The sequence below is a fragment of the Salvelinus sp. IW2-2015 genome, linkage group LG31, assembly GCF_002910315.2.
Source record: "Salvelinus sp. IW2-2015 linkage group LG31, ASM291031v2, whole genome shotgun sequence".
Classification (NCBI taxonomy): Eukaryota; Metazoa; Chordata; class Actinopteri; order Salmoniformes; family Salmonidae; genus Salvelinus; species Salvelinus sp. IW2-2015.
The window spans coordinates 21,199,553-21,221,066 of record NC_036870.1 but is presented as its reverse complement, the minus strand read 5'-3'; the positions used below and the strand labels follow the sequence as shown (position 1 = coordinate 21,221,066).

The 21,514-nt window shown below is 42.4% G+C and overlaps 1 protein-coding gene across 1 annotated transcript in view; it reads right to left on the bottom strand.

Moving 5' to 3' along the window:
- fam83hb (family with sequence similarity 83 member Hb) overlaps positions 1–20,984 on the bottom strand; it is a 38,799-nt gene extending 17,815 nt beyond the window's left edge. Inside the window, exons 1-3 of the mRNA XM_023976318.2 lie at positions 20,713–20,984; positions 3,360–3,530; positions 3,131–3,265 (exon numbers count right to left, since the gene is read on the bottom strand). Coding sequence (XP_023832086.1) covers positions 3,131–3,265; positions 3,360–3,482 — 258 coding nt within the window. The 5' untranslated portion in view covers positions 3,483–3,530; positions 20,713–20,984. The remainder of the gene's footprint in view (positions 1–3,130; positions 3,266–3,359; positions 3,531–20,712) is intronic.
- Between the last annotated feature and the right edge of the window lie 530 nt (positions 20,985–21,514).

Here is a 21,514-nt window from a genome sequence, read left to right as displayed (position 1 = left end):
AACCGGCTTGAGGGTGGCCAGTCCTTTCTGGCTGTGCCGGTGGAGATTATAACAGAACTATGCCAAGATGTTCAAAAATGTTCATAAGTGACAAGCATGGTCAAATAATAATCATGAATAATTTTCAGTTGGCTTTCATAGCCGATCATCAAGAGTTGAAAAACAACAGGTCTGGACAGGTGGCGGTTCCATAACCGCAGGCAGAACAGCTGAAACTGGAATAGCAGCAAGGCAGGCGGACTGGGGACAGCAAGGAGTCACCACGGGCGGCAGTCCGACGCATGGTCTAGGCCCAGGTCCTCCGAGAGAAAGAAAAGAGAGAAGGAGAAAATTAGAGAGAGCCAAGATTTTCAAAATTTCCATAAATGACAAGCATGTCAAATAATAATCAGGAATAAATCTCAGTTGGCTTTTCATAGCCGATCATTAAGAGTTGAAAACAGCAGGTCTGGGACAGGTAGGGGTTCCATAACCGCAGGCAGAACAGTTGAAACTGGAATAGCAGCAAGGCCAGGCGGGCTGGGGACAGCAAGGAGTCACCACGGCCGTAGTCCCGACGTATGGTCCTAGGGCTCAGGCCTCCGAGAGAAAGAAAGAGAGAAGGAGAAAATTAGAGAGAGCCAAGATTTTCAAAATGTTATAAATGACAAGCATGGTCAAATAATAATCAGGAATAAATCTCAGTGGCTTTTCATAGCGATCATTAAGAGTTGAAACAGCAGGTCTGGGACAGGTAGGGGTTCCGTAACCACAGGCAGAAACAGTTGAAACTGGAATAGCAGCAAGCCAGCGGACTGGGGACAGCAAGGTGTCATCATGCCCGGTAGTCCTGACGTATGGTCCTAGGGCTCAGGTTCTCAGAGAGAAAGAGAGAACGAGAGAATTAGAGAGAGCATACTTAAAATTCACACAGGACACTGGATAAGACAGGAGAAGTACTCCAGGTAACCAACTGACCTAGCCCCCCGACACAAACTACTGCAGCATAAATACTGGAGGCTGAGACAGGAGCGGTCAGGAGACACGTGGCCCATCCGAAGAAACCCCCGGACAGGGCCAAATAGGAAGGATATAACCCCACCCACTTTGCCAAACACAGCCCCCGCACCACTAGAGGGTAATCCTCAACCACCAACTTACAATCCTGAGACAAGGCCGAGTATAGCCCACAAAGGTCTCCACCACAGCACAAACCAAGGGGGGCGCCAACCCAGAAGGAAGATCACGTCAGTAACTCAACCCACTCAAGTGACGCACCCCTCCTAGGACGGCATGAAAGAGCACCAGCAAGCCAGTGACTCAGCCCCTGTAACAGGTTAGAGGCAGAGAATCCCAGTGGAGAGAGGGGAACCGGCCTGGCAGAGACCGCAAGGGCGGTTCGTTGCTCCAGAGCCTTCCGTTCACCTTCACACTCCTGGGCCAGGCTACACTCAATCAATATGACCTACTGAAGAGATAAGTCTTCAGTAAAGACTTAAGGTTGAGACCGAGTCTGCGTCTCTCACATGGGTAGGCAGACTGTTCCATAAAAATGGAGATCTATAGGAGAAGCCCTGCCTCCCGCTGTTTGCTTAGAATTCTAGGGACAATTGGAGGCCTGCGTCTTGTGACCGTAGCGTACGTATTGGTATGTACGGCAGGACCAACTCGGAAAGATAGGTGAGCAAGCCCATGTAACGCTTTATAGGTTAACAGTAAAACTTTGAAATCAGCCCTTCCTTAACAGGAAGCCAGTGTAGGGAAGCTAGCACTGGAGTAATATGATCAAATTTCTTGGTTCTAGTCAGGATTCTAGCAGCCGTATTTAGCACTAACTGAAGTTTATTCAGTGCTTTATCCGGGTAGCCGGAAAGTAGAGCATTGCAGTAGTCTAACCTAGAAGTAACAAATGCATGGATTAATTTTTCTGCATCATTTTTGGACAGAAAATTTCTGATTTTAGCAATGTTACGTAGATGGAAAAAAGCTGTCCTTGAAACAGTCTTGATATGTTCGTCAAAAGAGAGATCAGGGTCAAGAGTAACGCCGAGGTCCTTCACAGTTTTATTTGAGACGACTTTACAACCATCAAGATGAATTGTCAGATTTAACAGAAGATCTCTTTGTTTCTTGGACCTAGAACAAGCATCTCGTTTTGTCCGAGTTTAAAAGTAGAAAGTTTCAGCCATCCACTTATCTCTCTCTCCTCTCTAGGTTTCTTCCTAGGTTTTGGCCTTTCTAGGGAGTTTTTCCTAGCCACCGTGCTTCTACACCTGCATTACTAGCTGTTTGGGGTTTTAGGCTGGGTGTCTGTACAGCACTTCGAGATATTAGCTGATGTACGAAGGGCTATATAAAATAAAATTGATTGATTGATTGATAGTCCTTGGCTCAGACAGTGTAGTAGTGTGGGCTCAATAGCATCTCATTAGTGTGCAAGATCTTGAGAATCAGCTGTACATGTGATGGAAGAATGCACTGTGCATGCAGAGGGTTGAAATTTCATTGAATTGGGGATAGTTTAACCAAAATATGCCACAAGACCTAGAATTGCCTTATGTGTATCCCACAAAAAAAGTTCACTCTTATAAGCTAACTTTTTTGACGAATTTAAGCAAAATTCCCCAAATTCCAGGGCTTAACTTCCAATGGAAAATGTCCGGATTAATTCCCGAAATTTACCGGAAAGTTTCCGACCCTTTGCAACCCTACTACCTTATGAAGCTGGTTGAGAGAATGCCAAGAGTGTGCAAAGCTGTCACCTAGGCAAACAGTGGCTATTTGAAGAATCTCAAATATAACATTTATTTTGATTTGTTTAACACTTTTTTGGTTACTAGATGATTCCATATGTGTAATTTCATAGTTTTGATGTCTTCACTATTATGTAGAAAATAGTAAAAATAAAGAAAAACCCTTGAATGAGTAAGTGTTCTAAAACTTTTGACTGGTAGAGTATATATACAATAGTATACAATGTCTCCACCTGTATTTTAGTGACATTAAATAATTAATCAATCAATCAATCATTTGCAGACGACTCCTGTCACCTGAAAACACACATTTTTACTATGATGCCTTCATGTAGCTCAGACTGTCATAAATACTTATCTTCTCACTTCAATAATATCATTATCATTATTAACGCTACCTCATGATAGGGCAGCTCTGGTACGTTCGAGGTCGGGGCCTGGTTGGGTGTCTGGATCGTGGTCTTGATGTGTTCGATTTCCGGTTGACAGAGAAAGTTGACCACATCTGCTGTCTGAAGAAATTCATAGTAGCCCTGGAGAGAGAGTAAACACACTGAGTTATCACACACACACACGCACGCACGCACGCACGCCACACACACATATACACACACATTCCTTCTGTACCTGTAGGTCTGTCTCCACCAGAGCATCAATGGCGAGACGGTATTCTTCTCTGTAGTGGGGGGGCAGGAAGTTAGGGTCCAGGGGGTTGTCCCCGATGTCCGAACTCTGGGACCGGTGGGCCATGATGGGGTCGGGGTTAGGGGTCAAGGGTTAGGAGGAAGGGACTCAAACCTTTAGGAGAAAAAATATGTATACATTATTATTTTTTTTTTATTGCAGATAGATTGTAGCTTCCATCATTTTTTACTTGATTTAGTAAGGTTCCTCTTATAGTGATAGAGTACCATAAACAAAGATGTTGTGTATTCATGTGGCAGAGCAAACACCCTTACTATACCAACATAACACCAAAGATAGTACAGTATGAAGATATGCAAAAACTGCTTCTCCAATAGAAATCCCTGATCACACTTGTAGGTGATGTCATGGTGACATTGGCTAGAATGTGCAGAAACACATCATTAGGTCAAATGGTCAAGTTGCGCTGAACTGCGCATGAGCAAGCTGTCAAATGAAAGGCACTCTGTTGTTTTGGAGAAAAAAAATGTACATGCCAGTTTGTCACTTTCATGATGTTGTAGTAATGACTGGTTTAGTTACTTAAGACATTGGCTCCAATCTACTGCCATTAGAATTCGACAAAATTAACAACTACGGACACATTTTTCACTTCTCCCATTGACCTGCCAAACTCCGGTCTGGTCTGTTGAGTCTGCTTCACGACGAGTTCCCGGAAGTGTCAATGGCTGCACCTCTGGGAAAAACTCTATGATAACACTCTCTATCAAAAAGCACCACACAAAACCCATGCTGTACCCAGAGAGGGGCAGGTAGAGAGACATAGATTATAAAGAGAGCAATGGGTCGTTGGATAGAGATAGGGCGAGAGAGACACAGGGCGAGATAGAGAGAGAGGGCGAGAGCATTCCCCCATATGCCCACCTAGGCACAACTACAACATAACCAACAAAAACATGTCACAACTCCTGCAGCTCTGTCGCACGCTGGGTATGTACATAGTCAATGGTAGGCTTCGAGGGGACTCCTATGGTAGGTACACCTATAGCTCATCTCTTTTTTATCACTGACCTCAACCCAGAGTCTCTCAGAGCGTTCACAGTCAACCCACTGACACCCCTATCAGATCACAGCAAAATCACAGTCTACTTGAACAGAGCAATACTCATCATGAGGCATCCAAAGCCAAAGGAACTGAATAATATAAAAAAATGCTATAGATGCAAGGAATGTAGTGTGGAAACCTAACAAAAAACTATGGAAACAACAAATTCAATCCCTTTTGACAACTTCCTGGTTAGAATGTGGCAGTAGAAAACCTAAACAGTATATTTGACCTCTCAGCTTCCCTATCAAATCTAATAATTTCAAACAGAACACAGAAGAAATGAACAACAATGACAATGGTTTGATGAGAATGCAAAAACCTAAGAAAGAAATTGAGAACCTATCCAACCAAAACATGAGACCCAGAAAACCTGAGTCTACGCCTTCACTATGGTGAATCACAAAAACAATACAGAAATACACTACGGAAAAAGAAGGAACAGCAATCAGAAATCAGCTCAATGTAAATGAGAATCCATAGACTCTCACCACTTCTGGGAAAATTGGAAAACACTAAACAAAAAAACAACATGAAGAGTTATCTAGCCAAAATGGAGATGTATGAGTAAACCATTTCTCCAATTGTTTTGGTCCTATAACAAAAAACAAACAGTAAAAACATATACATGATCAAATACAAATCTTAGAATCAACTATTAAAGACTACCAGAACCCACTGGATTCTCCAATTATATTGAATGAACTACAGGACAAAATACAAACCCTCCAACCCAAAAACACCTGTGGTGTTGATTGATGGTATCCTCAATGAAATGATAAAATATACAGACAACAAACTCCAATTGGCTATACTTAAACTCTTTAACATCATCCTTAGCTCTGGCATCTAACCTCAATATTTGGAACCAAGAACTGATCACCCCAATCTACAAAAGTGGAGACAAACTTGACCCCAATAACTACGCATCAACAGCAACCTTGGGGAAATCCTCTTCATTATCATCAACAGCAACCTTGGGGAAATCCTCTTCATTATCATCAACAGCAACCTTGGGGAAATCCTCTTCATTATCATCAACAGTAGACTCGTACATTTCCTCAGTGACAACAATGTACTGAGCAAATGTTAAATTGGCTTTTTACCAAATGACCGTATGACAGACCACCCTGCAAACCCTGCAAACCCTAATTGACAAACAAACAAACAAACCAAAACAAAGGCAAAGTCTTCTCATGCTTTGTTGATTTCAAAAAAGCCTTTGACTCAATTTGGCATGAGGGTCTGCTATACAAATTGATGGAAAGTGGTGTTGGGGGAAAAACACACAACATTATAAAATCCATGTACACAAACAACAAGTGTGTGGTTCAAATTGGCAAGAAAACACACATTTATTTCCAAAGGGCCGTGGGGTGAGACAGGGATGCAGATTTAGCCCCCACCCTTTTCAACATGCAGTTCAATTCGGAAGTTTACATACACTTAGGTTGGAGTCATTAAAAATAGTTATTCAACCACTCCACAAAATTCTTGTTAACAAACTATAGTTTTGGCAAGTTGGTTAGGACATCTACTTTGTGCATGACACAAGTAATTTTTCAAACAATTGTTTACAGACAGATTATTTCACTAATAATTCAGTGTATCACAATTCCAGTGGGTCAGAAGTTTACATACACTAAGTTGACTGTGCCTTTAAATAGCATAGACAATTCCAGAAAATTATGTCATGGCTTTAGAAGCTTCTGATAGGCTAATTGACATCATATGAGTCAATTGGAAGTGTACCTGTGGATGTATTTCAAGGCCTACCTTTCAAAATCAGAGCCTCTTTGCTTGACATCATGGGAAAATCAAAAAGAATCAGCCAAGAGCCCAGGAAAAAGTGTGCAGACCTCCACAAGCCTGGTTCATCCTTGGGAGCAATTTCCAAATGCCTGAAGGTACCACGTTCATCTGTACAAACAATAGTATGCAAGTATAACACCATGGGACCACGCAGCCGTCATATCGCTCAGGAAGGAGATGCGTTCTGTCTCCTAGAGATGAATGTACTTTGTGCGAAAAATGCAAATAATCCCAGAACAACATCAAAGGACCTTGTGAAGATGCTGGAGGAAACAGGTACAAAAGTATCTATATCCACAGTAAAACGAGTCCTATATCAACATAACCTGAAAGGCTCTCAGCAAGGAAGAAGCCACTGCTCCAAAACCACCATAAAAAAAGACAGACTACGGTTTGCAACTGCACATGGGGACAAAGATCTTACTTTTTGGAGAAATGCCTCTGGTCTGATGAAAAAAAGATATAACTTTTTGGCCATAATGACCATCGTTATGTTTGAAGTAAAAAGGGGAAGCTTGCAAGCTAAAGAACACCATCCCAACCGTGAAGCACGGGGGTGGCAGCATCATGTTGTGGGGGTGCTTTGCTGCAGGAGGGACTGGTGCACTTCACAAAATAGATGGCATCATGAGGAAAGGAAAATTGTGTGCATATATGAAGCAACATCTCAAGACATCAGTCAGGAAGTTAAAGCTTGGTCGCAAATGGGTCTTCCAAATGGACAATGACCCCAAGCATACTTCCAAAGTTGCTGCAAAATGGCTTAAGGACAACAAAGTCAAGGTATTGGAGTGGCCATCAAAAAGCCCTGACCTCAATCCATAGAAATGTGTGGGCAGAACTGAAAAAGCGTGTGTGAGCAAGGAGGCTATAAACCCGACTAAGTTACTCAGCTCTGTCAGGAGGAATGGGCCAAAATTCACCAACTTATTGTGGGAAGCTTGTGGAAGGCTACCCAAAACATTTGACCCAAGTTAAACAATTTAAAGGCAATGCTACCAAATACTAATTGAGTGTATGTAAACTTCTGACCACTGGGAATGTGATGAAAGAAATAAAAGCTGAAATAAATCATTCTCTCTACTATTTTCTGACATTCACATTCTTAAAATAAAGTGGTGATCCTAACTGACCTAAGACAGGGAATTTTTACTAGGATTAAATGTCAGGAATTGTGAAAAACTGAGTTTAAATGTATTTGGCTACGGTGTATGTTAACTTCGACTTCAACTGTTATATTCAATGAATTTGCGAGGGCACTAGAACAATCTGCAGCACTTGGCCTCACCCTACTAGAATCTGAAGTCAAGAATCTGAAGTCTACTGTTGACTGATGATCTGGTGCTTCTGTCACCAACCAAGGAGGGCCTACAGCAGCACTTAGATCTTCTGCACAGATTCTGTCAGACCTGGGCCCTGACAGTAAATCTCAGTAAGACCAAAACAATGGTGTTCCAAAAAACGTCCAGTCGCCAGGACCACAAATAGAAATTCCATCTAGATACCGTTGCCTTATAGCACACAAAAAACTATACATAGCTCGGCCTAAACATCAGTGCCACAGGTAACTTCCACAAAGCTCTGAATGAGCTGAGAGACTAGGAAGAAGGGCCTTCTATGCTATCAAAAGGAAATAAAATTTGACATACCAATTAGGATCTGGCTAAAATACTTGAATCAGTTATAGACCCCATTGCCCTTGATAGTGTTGAGGTCTGGGGTCCGCTCACCGACCAAGAATTCACAAAATTGGACAAACACCAAATTGAGACTGCATGCAGATTACTGCAAAAATATCCTCTGGGTACAACGTAAAACACCAAATAATGCATGCAGAGCAGAATTAGGCCGATACGAAATACGAAAGAGGGCGAGAGAGAGAGGGCGAGAGAGAGAGAGAGAGAGAGAGGCGAGAGAGAGAGGCGAGAGAAAGAGATAGAGGGCGAGAGAGAAATTATAAAAGAGAGAAATGCGTATAGGATAGAGTGAGGGCAAAGAGAGAGAGAGAAGCGAGAAGAGAGAGAGAGAGAGAGAGAGAGAAGAGAGAGAGAGAGAGAGAGAGAGAGAGAGAGAGAGAGAGAGAGAGAGAGAGAGAGAAGAGCTCTTAGTGACAGTGCAATCAGGTAGACATGCTGACTAGATCAAGACGATCTACATAATTAAGGTATTGTTGTTGAGTCATTGACAACTGGTGTAACGAGTACATACTTTACATTAACAAACACACACCTGTTTACTGTAACACATCTGCACAAGATTGAACAGAAATTACAAACAACAGGATTTAGTTATTAATATGACAGTAAATACTCATATTTAGCATGGCAATGCCAGTGCCATTATGATACAGATGATTCATCGAATATTAAATCAGGTCGGGATTAAAAAGAGACAGACAGAAAGAGATACAGAGAGAGATTAAGAGAGAAAGAAGGAAAGAGAGAGAGAGGGAGAGAGAGAGAGAGAGAGAGAGAGATCTGTGTAGACAGGTTCATCCATAGTTGTGTTGAGTAAACATGTCTTACAGGTGTGTCAGGCTGTAGGTACAGATGTAGGATCTTAATTTGAGCCCGTTTTCGTATGGCAGAAAACATTGTATGTTCAAAGCGCTACTTGAATTGTGGGTGTCCCTAACCTAAGTTCTCTCAAGTTTGGGCCAACTAGAAAGTTCAATTAACACTTGACCGAAAGTTAAGTAAACTAAAAAAGGCTGTGGAACCAGTTACTAATAATAATTTGTTGAATCAACTAAATGTTTTTTTTTTTTTACAGTGCCTGTCTGGGGTAAATACATGTACTGTTACATATTACTGTGCCTGTCTGGGGTAAATACATGTGCTGTTACATATTACAGTGCTGTCTGGGTAAATACATGTGCTGTACATATTACAGTGCCTCTGGGGAAATACATGTGCTGTTACATATTACAGTGCCTGTCTGGGGTAAATACATGTGCTGTTACATATTACAGTGCCTGTCTGGGGTAAATACATGTGCTGTTACATATTACAGTGCCTGTCTTGGGTAAATACATGTGCTGTTACATATTACAGTGCCTGTCTGGGGTAAATACATGTGCTGTTACATATTACTGTGCCTGTCTGGTAAATACATGTGCTGTTACATATTACAGTGCCTGTCTGGGGTAAATACATGTGCTGTTACATATTACAGTGCCTGTCTGGGGTAAATACATGTGCTGTTACATATTACGTGCCGTCTGGGTAAATACATGTGCTGTTACATATTACTGTGCCTGTCTGGGTAATACATGTGCTGTTACATATTACAGTGCCTGTCTGGGGTAAATACATGTGCTGTTACATATTACTGTGCCCGTCTGGGGTAAATACATGTGCTGTTACATATTACAGTGCCCGTCTGGGGTAAATACATGTGCTGTTACATATTACTGTGCCCGTCTGGGGTAAATACATGTGCTGTTACATATTACAGTGCCCGTCTGGGGTAAATACATTGCTGTTACATATTACAGTGCCGTCGTGGGGTAAATACATGTGCTGTTACATATTACAGTGCCGTCTGGGGAATACATGTGCTGTTACATATTACTGTGCCTGTCTGTGGGTAAATACATGTGCTGTTACATATTACAGTTCCCGTCTGGGTAAATACTGTGCTTACATATTACAGTGCCTGTCTGGGGTATAATACATGTGCTGTTACATATTACAGTGCCTGTCTGGGGTAATACATGTGCTGTTACATTTTACAGTGCCTGTCTGGGGTAAATACATGTGCTGTTACATATTACAGTGCCTGTCTGGGGTAAATACATTGCTGTTACATATTACAGTGCCTGTCTGGGGTAAATACATGTGCTGTTACATATTACAGTGCCGTCTGGGGTAAATACATGTGCTGTTACATATTACAGTGCCTGTCTGGGTAAATACTTGGCTGTTACATATTACAGTGCCTGTCTGGGGTAAATACATGTGCTGTTACATATTACAGTGCCTGTCTGGGGTAATACATGTGCTGTTACATATTACAGTGCCTGTCTGGGGTAATACATGTGCTGTTACATATTACAGTGCCTGTCTGGGGTAAATACATGTGCTGTTACATATTACAGTGCCTGTCTGGGGTAAATACATGTGCTGTTACATATTACAGTGCCTGTCTGGGGTAAATACATGTGCTGTTACATATTACAGTGCCCGTCTGGGGTAAATACATGTGCTGTTACATATTACAGTGCCTGTCTGGGGTAAATACATGTGCTGTTACATATTACAGTGCCCGTCTGGGGTAAATACATGTGCTGTTACATATTACAGTGCCTGTCTGGGGTAAATACATGTGCTGTTACATATTACTGTGCCTGTCTGGGGTAAATACATGTGCTGTTACATATTACTGTGCCTGTCTGGGTAAATACATGTGCTGTTACATATTACTGTGCCTGTCTGGGGTAAATACATGTGCTGTTACATATTACAGTGCCTGTCTGGGGTAAATACATGTGCTGTTACATATTACAGTGCCTGTCTGGGGTAAATACATGTGCTGTTACATATTACAGTGCCTGTCTGAGGTAAATACATGTGCTGTTACATATTACAGTGCCTGTCTGGGGTAAATACATGTGCTGTTACATATTACAGTGCCCGTCTGGGGTAAATACATGTGCTGTTACATATTACAGTGCCCGTCTGGGGTAAATACATGTGCTGTTACATATTACAGTGCCCGTCTGGGGTAATACATGTGCTGTTACATATTACAGTGCCCCGTCTGGGGTAAATACATGTGCTGTTACATATTACAGTGCCTGTCTGAGGTAAATACATGTGCTGTTACATATTACAGTGCCTGTTGGGGTAAATACATGTGCTGTTACATATTACAGTGCCCGCTGGGTAAATACAGTGCTGTTACATATTACAGTGCCTGTCTGGGTAAATACATGTGCTGTTACATATTACAGTGCCTGTCTGGGGTAAATACATGTGCTGTTACATATTACAGTGCCTGTCTGGGGTAAATACATGTGCTGTTACATATTACAGTGCCTGTCTGGGGAAATACATGTGCTGTTACATATTACAGGCCTGTCTGTCTGGGGTAAATACATGTTCTGTTACATATTACTGTGCCTGTCTGAGGTAAATACATGTGCTGTTACATATTACAGTGCCTGTTGGGGTAAATACATTGTGCTGTTACATATTTACAGTGCCTGTCTGGGGTAATACATGTGCTGTTACATATTACAGTGCCTGTCTGGGGTAAATACATGTGTGTTACATATTACAGTGCCTGTCTGGGGTAAATACATGTGCTGTTACATATTACAGTGCCTGTCTGGGGTAAATACATGTGCTGTTACATATTACATGCCTGTCTGGGGTAAATACATGTGCTGTTACATATTACAGTGCCTGTCTGGGGTAAATACATGTGCTGTTACATATTACAGTGCCTGTCTGGGGTAAATACATGTGCTGTTACATATTACAGTGCCTGTTCTGGGTAATACATGTGCTGTTACATATTACAGTGCCTGTCTGGGTAAATACATGTGCTGTTACATATTACTGTGCCTGTCTGGGGTAAATACATGTGCTGTTACATATTACAGTGCCGTCTGGGGTAAATACATGTGCTGTTACATATTACTGTGTCCTTGTCTGGGGTAAATACATGTGCTGTTACATATTACAGTGCAATTGCATGTCAGAATAACTTTATTTGCTCACATCAACCAACTGAAAACACTGCTACGAGTGTTCCACATGCTGGCACACTACATGCTATATGAAGACTGGGAATATCTGAATTTACACCATATTCCTTACACTGCACACTATATAGGGTGGCATTTACTGGGCATGCTCTGAACATGATTCTGAACATGTCAACTAGACAGGAAGTGTTTTTACCTGTTTGCTCACATCACCATGAAAACCTGCAGCCTGTTGCTCAATTGGTAGAACATGGCGCTTGCAACGCCAGGGTTGTGTTTTCGATTTCCACGGGGAACCAATACAAAAAATGTGTGAACTCACTACTGTAAGTTGCTCTGGATAAGAGTGTAAAATATGTGGGTATGATGAATGTGTGTTAACCCTACAAATAGCAGTGTTGGGTGATTTGGAAAGCCATAGTCAATCAACATTATAATAATACTCTTAGGAAAAATATTTATCTTTAACGTACAATCTGTGGATACTATGCAACTAGAGAAGTTCAAAGTTCATGTGAGAAAGCACAGTTGAAAAATATATGGTGCGTGGAAATCAAAAGGGGGTGGTCTACAGAGATAGGTGGGATGGGCTGAGGGAAGCAGAGGGCTGGGTTTAAAATGCTTATTATCGGTAATAGATATTATTGAAAACAATATATAGATGTCCAAGTACTAACTATCCAAAAGGTTGTGTGTGTATATACTGTATATACACTACATGACCAAAAGTATGTGGACACCTGCTCGTCGCACATCTCATTCCAAAATCAAGGGCAATAATATGAAGTTGGTCCCCCCTTTGTTGCTGTAACAACTCTATACTTCTGGGAAGGCTTTCCACTAGATGTTGGAACATTCCTGTAGGGACTTGCTTCCATTCAGCCACAAGAGCATTAGTGAAGTCAGGCACTGATGTTGGGTGATTAGGCCTGGCTCACAGTCGATGTTCAAATTCATCCCAAAAGTGTTTGATGGGGTTGAGGTCAGCTCTGTGCAGGCCAGTCAAGTTCTTCAAAAAACATTTCTTTATGGACCTCGCTTTGTGCACGAGGGCATTGTCATGTTGAAATAGGAAAGGGCCTTACCAAAACTGTTGCCACAAAGTTGGAAGCACAGAATCATCTAGAATGGCATTGTATGCTGTAGTGTTAAGATTTCCCTTCACTGGAACTAAGGGGCCTAGCCCGAACCATGAATAACAGCCCCAGACCATTATTCCCCCTCCACCAAACTTTACAGTTGGCAAATAGCGTTTTCCTGGCATCCGCCAAACCCAGATTTGTCCTTCGGACTGCCAGATGGTGAAGCGTGATTCATCACTCCACATAATGCCTTTCCACTGCTCCAGATTCCAATGGTGGCAAGCCTTACACCACTTCAGCCGACAGTTGGCATTGCGCATAGTGATCTTAGGCTTGTGTGCAGCTGCTTGGCCATGGAAACACATTTCGTGACGCTCCCGATGAACAGTTCTTGTGCTGACATTCCTTCCAGAGCCAGTTTGGAACTAGGTAGTGAGTGTTACAACCCAGGACAGACGATTTTTACACGCTACGTTCTTCAGCACTCGCCGGTCCCGTTCTAAAAGCTTGTGCGGCATACCACTTTGTGGCTGAGCCGTTGTTGCTCCTAGACGTTTCCATTTCACAATAACATCACTTACATTTGACCGGGGCAGCTCAAGCTAGTCAGAACTGACTTGTTGGAAAGGTGGCATCCTATGACGGTGTTACGTTGAAAGTCACTGAACACTTCAGTAAGGCCATTCTACTGCCAATGTTTGTCTATGGAGATTGCATGGCAGTTTGATCGATTATATACACCTGTCAGCAACGGGCGTGGCTGAAATAGCTGAATCCACTAATTTAAAAGGGTCCACATACTTTTGTATATATAGTGTATGTATATTAAATATATAAATACAGTTGAAGTCGGAAGTTTACATACACTTAGGTTGGAGTCATTAAAACTAATTTTTCAACCACTCCACAAATTTCTTGTTAAAAAACTATAGTTTTGGCAAGTTGGTTAGGACATCTACTTTGTGCATGACACAAGTCATTTTTCAAACAATTGTTTACAGACAGATTATTTCACTTATAACTCACTGTATCACAATTACAGTGGGTCAGAAGTTTACATACACTAAGTTGACTGTGCCTTTAAACAGCTTGGGAAATTCCAGAAAATTATGTCATGGCTTTAGAAGCTTCTGATAAATGATGTCAATTAGCCTGAGTCAATTGGAGGTGTACCTGTGGATGTATTTCAAGGCCTACCTTCAAACTCAGTGCCTCTTTGCTTGACATCATGGAAAAATCAAAAGAAATCAGCCAAGACCTAATTTTTTTTATTGTAGACCTCCACAAGTCTGGTTCATCCTTGGGAGCAATTTCAAAACACCTGAAGATACCACATTCATCTGTACAAAAAACAGTACGCAAGTATAAACACCATGGGACCACGCAGCTGTCATACTGCTCAGGAAGGAGACATGTTCCGTCTCCTAGACATGAATGTACTTTGGTGCGAAAAGTGCAAATCAATCCCAGAACAACAGCAAAGGACCTTGTGAAGATGCTGGAGAAACTGGTGCAAAAGTATCTATATCCACAGTAAAACGAGTCCTATATCGACATAACCTAAAAGGCCTCTCAGCCACGGAAGAAGCCACTGCTCCAAAACCGCCATAAAAAAGACAGACTACGGTTTGCAACTGCACATGGGGACAAAGATCGTACTTTTTGGAGAAATGTCCTCTGGTCTGCTGAAAAAAATAGAACTGTTTGGTCATAATGACCATCGTTATGTTTGGAGGAAAAAGGGGGAGGCTTGCAAGCTGAAGAACACCATCCCAACCTTGAAGCACGGGGGTGGCAGCATCATGTTGTGGGGGTGCTTTGCTGATGGAGGGACTGGTGCCCTTCACAAAATAGATGCGATCATGAGGAAGAAAAATTATGTGGATATATTGAAGCAACATCTCAAGACATCAGTCAGAAAGTTAAAGTTTGGTCGCAAATGGGTCTTCCAAATAGACAATGACCCCAAGCATACTTCCAAAGTTGTGGCAAAATGGCTTAAGGACAAAAAGTCAAGGTATTGGAGTGGCCATCACAACGCCCTGACCTGCAAAGAAACCACTACTAATGGACACCAATAATAAGAAGAGACTTGCTTGTGCCAAGAAACAAGAGAAATTGACATTAGACCGGTGGAAATATGTATTTTTGTCTGTGATTTATTTAGAATTAAAGGCACACTTAACCAGCATCGCTACCACAGCATTCTGCAGCGATACGCCATCCCATCTGGTTTGCACTTAGTGGGACTATCATTTGTTTTTCAATAGGACAATGACCCAAAACACACCTCCAGGCTGTGTAAGGGCTATTTGACCAAGAAGGAGAGTGATGGAGTGCTGCATCAGATGACCTGGCCTCAACAATCACCTGACCTCAACCCAATTGAGATGTTTTAAGACGAGTCGGACCCAGAGTGAAGGAAAAGCAGCCAACAAGTGCTCAGCATATGTGGAAACTCCTTCAAGACTATTGGAAAAGCATTCCTCATGAAGCTGGTTGAGAGAATGCCAAGAGTGTGCAAAGCTGTCATCAAGGCAACGGGAGGCTATTTGAATAATCTAACATCTAAAATATATTTGGATTTGTTGAACACTTTTTTGGTTACTACATGATTCCATATGTGTTATTTCATAGTTTAGATGTCGTCACTATTATTCTACAATGTAGAAAATAGTAAAAAAAAAAAAAAAAAACCCTTGAATGAGTAGGTGTGTCCAAACTTTTGACTGGTACTGTATGTAAAATGTGTGTAAAATGTTTATGTAACAAAAAACCTTTGTCCTCCAAAGAAGATGCGAGTGGGTGGGTGTAAGTCGCTCTGGATAAGAGCGTCTATTAAAATGTGGGTGTGCATCCGGGTGGGTGTGTGAGTGGATGGGTTGTTTTGTAGCCTATAGTGTGGTGATTAGCTGTCTGATGAGTGTGCATGTGTTTTGTAAACTTCCACACACACCTAGAGCTATAGGTAACCATAGTAACCAGTTACGTTATAGCCCTGCCCACTGGATCAAAGACTGGCTGTAGTTTACTCAGCAGCAACACTGTGACTCACCTGCAGCCTGCTAGTCAAGACTGCTAGCCTACAGCTAACATGCTACATCCTGCACAGTGACTGTCTGTTGGCTAACGCTACCCACAGGCCTAGCCTGCATGAGTCTGTGCTCCAAGGATAACATTACCTCAAGGCATTAAATAGTCCTACTCTCAAATCACAGGATGTCTTTGTTATATTTGGTTAAGACCTGCACTAACCTATCCTCTGAGGTAAGTTGTTAGGTCAGAGTGAGAGCGTAACTGTACAGGTGGGGTTACTCACCCTGACCTGAAGGCAGGTCGAAATTACACAACAAACACTGTACACCTGAGATATCTTCCACAAGCTGTGCGTGTGTGTGTGTTTGTGCGTACGTGTGTGCTCATTGGGTTGAGATTGGGTTAAGCCAATCACATGCTGTTTTACTGACTGCAAGGGAACAAGGGGCACACTGATTGGTTTACAGACAGATGAATGACAACATCCAGTGCTGACAGTGTCTGATGTACCTGTCTAACAAGACACATTCACACACGGAACATCTATTTGTTTGGTTTGTTGTGGCAACAACAACTTTTTACCTCAAGTGGTGACACAGGATTAATGACAGGAACTGTGTGTGTCTGCGTGTGCATGCGCGCGTGTGTTTGTTATGTGTTTCTCAGAAAAGGGCAGGACTGTTTTAAAGGCAGCAAACAGAATGGGTTTGAAGCCATAAACCACTTCAGGAGGATTTAAGAACCAAACCTCCACCCCAGGCTATATAGTTATATCTATCATCACTGTCTGACTCAGAGTTGCCGAACCCATGCTTGTTCATTCAACGTTCCGACCAGTCATTCTCTGCATTCCTGTGTGAACATCGGGAGAGAGTGGGACAGAGGAAAATAGAGAGAGCAAGAGGGGAAGGGAGAGGGAATGATAGAGGGGGCAAGGGAGATAAAGCAGGAGAAAGAAAAACAGAGGAGTATTGATGGAGATAGAGGGAAGGAGCATGATAGGGAGCGAGGGATAGAGAGGGAATTAAAGAGAGGCAGAGGGAACATTTGTCTCTGTCTCAACACGTGAATAAGTAACTGAGGCTGTGTTTACACAGGCAGCCCAATTCTGATATTTTCTGCACTAATTGTTCTTTTGACGAATCAGATCACCTCTGCAAAAGATCTGACGTGAAAATATCTGATGTGATCGGTTAAAAGACCAATTGGTGCAGAAAATATATGAATTGGGCTGCCTGTGCAAACAGAGGTAGACCAATCAGATCCGCTATGAGATCTATGAGATCAGATCTGATGTGATTGGTCAAAAGACAAATTAGTAGAAAAAATATTTGAAAGGGGTGAACACAGCGTGAGGAGACGGAACCTGTACAATTACACACACACACACACACACACACACACACACACACACACACACACACACACACCTGAACACGCCTCACTAAACAAACACACAGATTGATCCTGCATACCAATTCAGGTGGATTCTACAGTTAGTCGTTTAAATAGGTCAGTGAGAATAGTACAGGGCGAGAGAGAGAGAAGGGGGAGGGGTACCTGTCCTTCTCTATATTATCACTGGCACTCACACGGGCAGATCTGAAATGACACCCTATTCCCATCCTAATTCACATAGGGCTCTGTCCAAAAGTAGTGCACTTCATAGGGAATTAGAGTGTAATTTGAGACGCAGCCAGAAGTACATCTACCTGTCCTGTATCATCAGGATATCATCAGTGTCTGACTGAAAAGACAACAGCACCACATACAGTACAATGACTCAAGGTCAGATACTACAAGTACACAAAGGGATAGAATGAATTCTCGTAAGCACGAGAACACACACGGATAGACATTGACCCTTATTAAGACAATGCAAACAAAGGGTGCAGCCTTGACAGCATAATGGTCTAACAGGAAAACATGAACACACACATGCACAAACAAATGTGCTATTCCAATCTGCAAATCCACTATTTTGTAATATGAAGACTGAAAACTTAGATGTGAAGGTTGGTCATTAAGTTTACAAGTGTGTAGGTTGTACATATTCTAGAGTTAATAATGTTGTATGGTATAGACGTTATGATTCAGAGGCCAAAGCAGACTAAATAAGTTACAGATACATATATTGTAGCGACTGAGGGGGAGCAGTCTGCTGAAGCGAGGTTTGAACCAGCAACTCTATGCTTGTGGGGCAAGTTTTTTTTTCTCCCCCCACCTTTATTTAACCAGGTAGGCTAGTTGAGAACAAGTTCTCATTTACAACTGTGACCTGGCCAAGATAAAGCAAAGCAGTGCGACACAAACAACAACACAGAGTTACACATGGGATAAACAAACATACAGTCAATAATACAATAGAAAAAGTCTATATACAGTGTGTGCAAATGAGGTAGGATAAGGGAGGTAAGGCAATAAATAGACCATAGTGGCGAAATAATTACAATATAGCAATTAAACACTGGAGTGATAGATGTGCAGAAGATGAGTATGCAAGTAGAGATACTGGGGTGCAAAGGAGCAAAAAATATTTAAAAATAACAGTATGAGGATGAGGTAGTTGGATGGGCTATTTACAGATGGGCTATGTACAGGTGCAGTGATCTGTGAGCTGCTCTGACAGCTGGTGCTTAAAGCTAGTGAGGGAGATATGAGTCTCCAGCTTCAGTGATTTTTGCAGTTCGTTCCAGTCATTGGCAGCAGAGAACTGTAAGGAAAGGCGGCCAAACGAGGAATTGGCTTTGGGGGTGTCCAGTGAAATATACCTGCTGGAGCGCGTGCTACTGGTGGGTGCTGCTATGGTGATCAGTGAGCTGAGATAAGGCGGGGATTTACCTAGCAAAGACTTATAGATGACCTGGAGCCAGTGGGTTTGGCGATGAATATGAAGAGAGGGCCAGCCAACGAGAGCATACAGGTCGCAGTGGTGGGTAGTATGTGGGGCTTTGGTGACAAAACGGATGGCACTGTGATAGACTGCATCCAATTTGCTGAGTAGAGTGTTGGAGGCTATTTTGTAAATTACATTGCCGAAGTCAAGGATCGGTAGAATATTCAGTTTTACGAGGGTATGTTTGGCAGCATGAGTGAAGGATGCTTTGTTGCGAAATATGAAGCCGATTCTAGATTTAATTTTGGATTGGAGATGCTTAATGTGAGTCTGGAAGGAGAGTTTACAGTCTAATCAGACACCTAGTTATTTGTAGTTGTCCACATATTCTAAGTCAGAACAGTCCAGTGTAGTGATGCTGAATGGGCGGGCGGGCAGGTGTGGGCTGCGATCGGTTGAAGAGCATGCATTTAGTTTTACTTGCATTTAAGAGCAGTTGGAGGCCACGGAAGGAGAGTTGTAGGGCATTGAAGCTCGTCTGGAGGTTGGTTAACACAGTGTCCAAAGAAGGGCCGGAAGTATACAGAATGGTGTCGTCTGCGTAGAGGTGGATCAGAGAATCACCAGCAGCAAGAGCGACATCATTGATGTATACAGAGAAAAGAGTCGGCCCGAGGATTGAACCCTGTGGCACCCCCATAGAGACTGCCAGAGGTCCCGACAACAGGCCCTCCGATTTGACACACCGAACTCTGTCTGAGAAGTAGTTGGTGAACCAGGCGAGGCAGTCATAAGAGAAACCAAGGCTGTTGAGTCTGCCGATAAGAATGTGGTGATTGACAGAGTTGAAAGCCTTGGCCAGGTCGATGAATACAGCTGCACAGTATTGTCTCTTATCGATGGCGGTTATGATATCGTTTAGGACATTGAGCGTGGCTAAGGTGCACCAATGGCCAGCTTGGAACCCAGATTGCATAGCGGAGAAGGTACGATGTGATTCGAAATGGTCGGTGATCTGTTTGTTAACTTGTACACTACCACCTGGACCCTAAAAGGTCGGCCCCCTGGGCAAAAGCCGAAGCAGTAGTAAACACGCACACAAACACACACACAGAGAAAGTAATAGGCTGACATACAGGAAGGCTAAAGTAGGCCTATTATCTGACATGGACCAAAATCTCAGTCAGATACAAAGCAGAACATCTGTACTCAGCATACACACACAAACACCTTCTGTATGGTAATTTACAGAATTTACAGTCCAACTATGTAGTCTACATTATTAGATAACACGACATACAACATATTGTCCTGTTTATGCACAACAATATATAGGCTATAATAGAGGGCTACTGTAATATATAGGCTATAATAGAGGGCTACTGTAGAAGTTTCTTTGTGTGTATGTGAATTTATATAAATTAATTGGAAACTGCCAAGCAAGTCTTGCAGAGTTTCTATTGGTTGGCAGCTTTCAATGAAACCAGACGTTATTGCAGAGTTATTACTAGAGAAGCCTAATCCAACAGTGATCGCGATAGATACTGTCGGCTACAGAACTACTGGTAACATTTGACTGCTTCAAGGTTCAAAGTGCTATTTCATTCTCTTGTTATAGTAAAGGCTACATACACTGAGTTACATAGAGATTATTGCAATAGGCTAATTTATAGAAGGCACGGAGAGATCACCTGGATAGATTTACCTGTTTCAGAGAGAGTTGTTATGGACATAATGATTCAGTCTCTTACCCTCAAGTGGGCATCAACCTGTAGACTACCTTGTCTTTTTTGCTTGAACCGCTGTGTATGGCCGTATATCCCTTCCGCGGTACTGCCACTAGTGTTCCTCGGCTCGTCTGTGTATTACATTCCTTTCTCCCGTTGGGACTCCACCCTATCTGATCAAAACGCCCAGGAGCTCCACACTACTCAGGCCCGACCTGTCTGCGTCTGCGCTCTTCCACACCGCCGGGAGATAAAACAGGGAAGAAGTTGAGTAACTCACTCTCTTTGCTCCCTCCTAACTCCTCCTATTCTCACTGTTGTTAAAGCTGACAGTTGAAAACTATTGGAAGTTGACTAGTGGCATAGTTGAAAACTATTGGAAGTTGACTAGTGGCATATTTCAAAAACTGTTACCACAGAGTTTCTAAACCCAGAGCCACAACATCGCGAGACTTCCGGGAACGCGTGCTGAACAGACCAAGCAGACCAGGCAGGGGTTTGGGTTTTTAGAAGTCAATGAGAGAAGTGAAAATGTCTTCCTTAGTTCTTAATTTTCTCGAAATCTAAAGGCACAACCTATATTCGAGCCAATGTCGTTGAACATGATCTTAAAGTGACACTGACACGTTTTCATTTTCGTGAAAAACAACTTTATATTGATTTGACGTCCTGCACGTGCGCAGTTCGGCGTGAGGCGACACACAATGACGTGTTTCTGCGCATGAGCATAGCTAGCCAACGTCGCAATGACATCGCCTACAAGCGTTTTCGGGAATTTCCATTGGAGAAGCAGTTTCTGCCTATCTTAATACTGTACTGTCTTTGC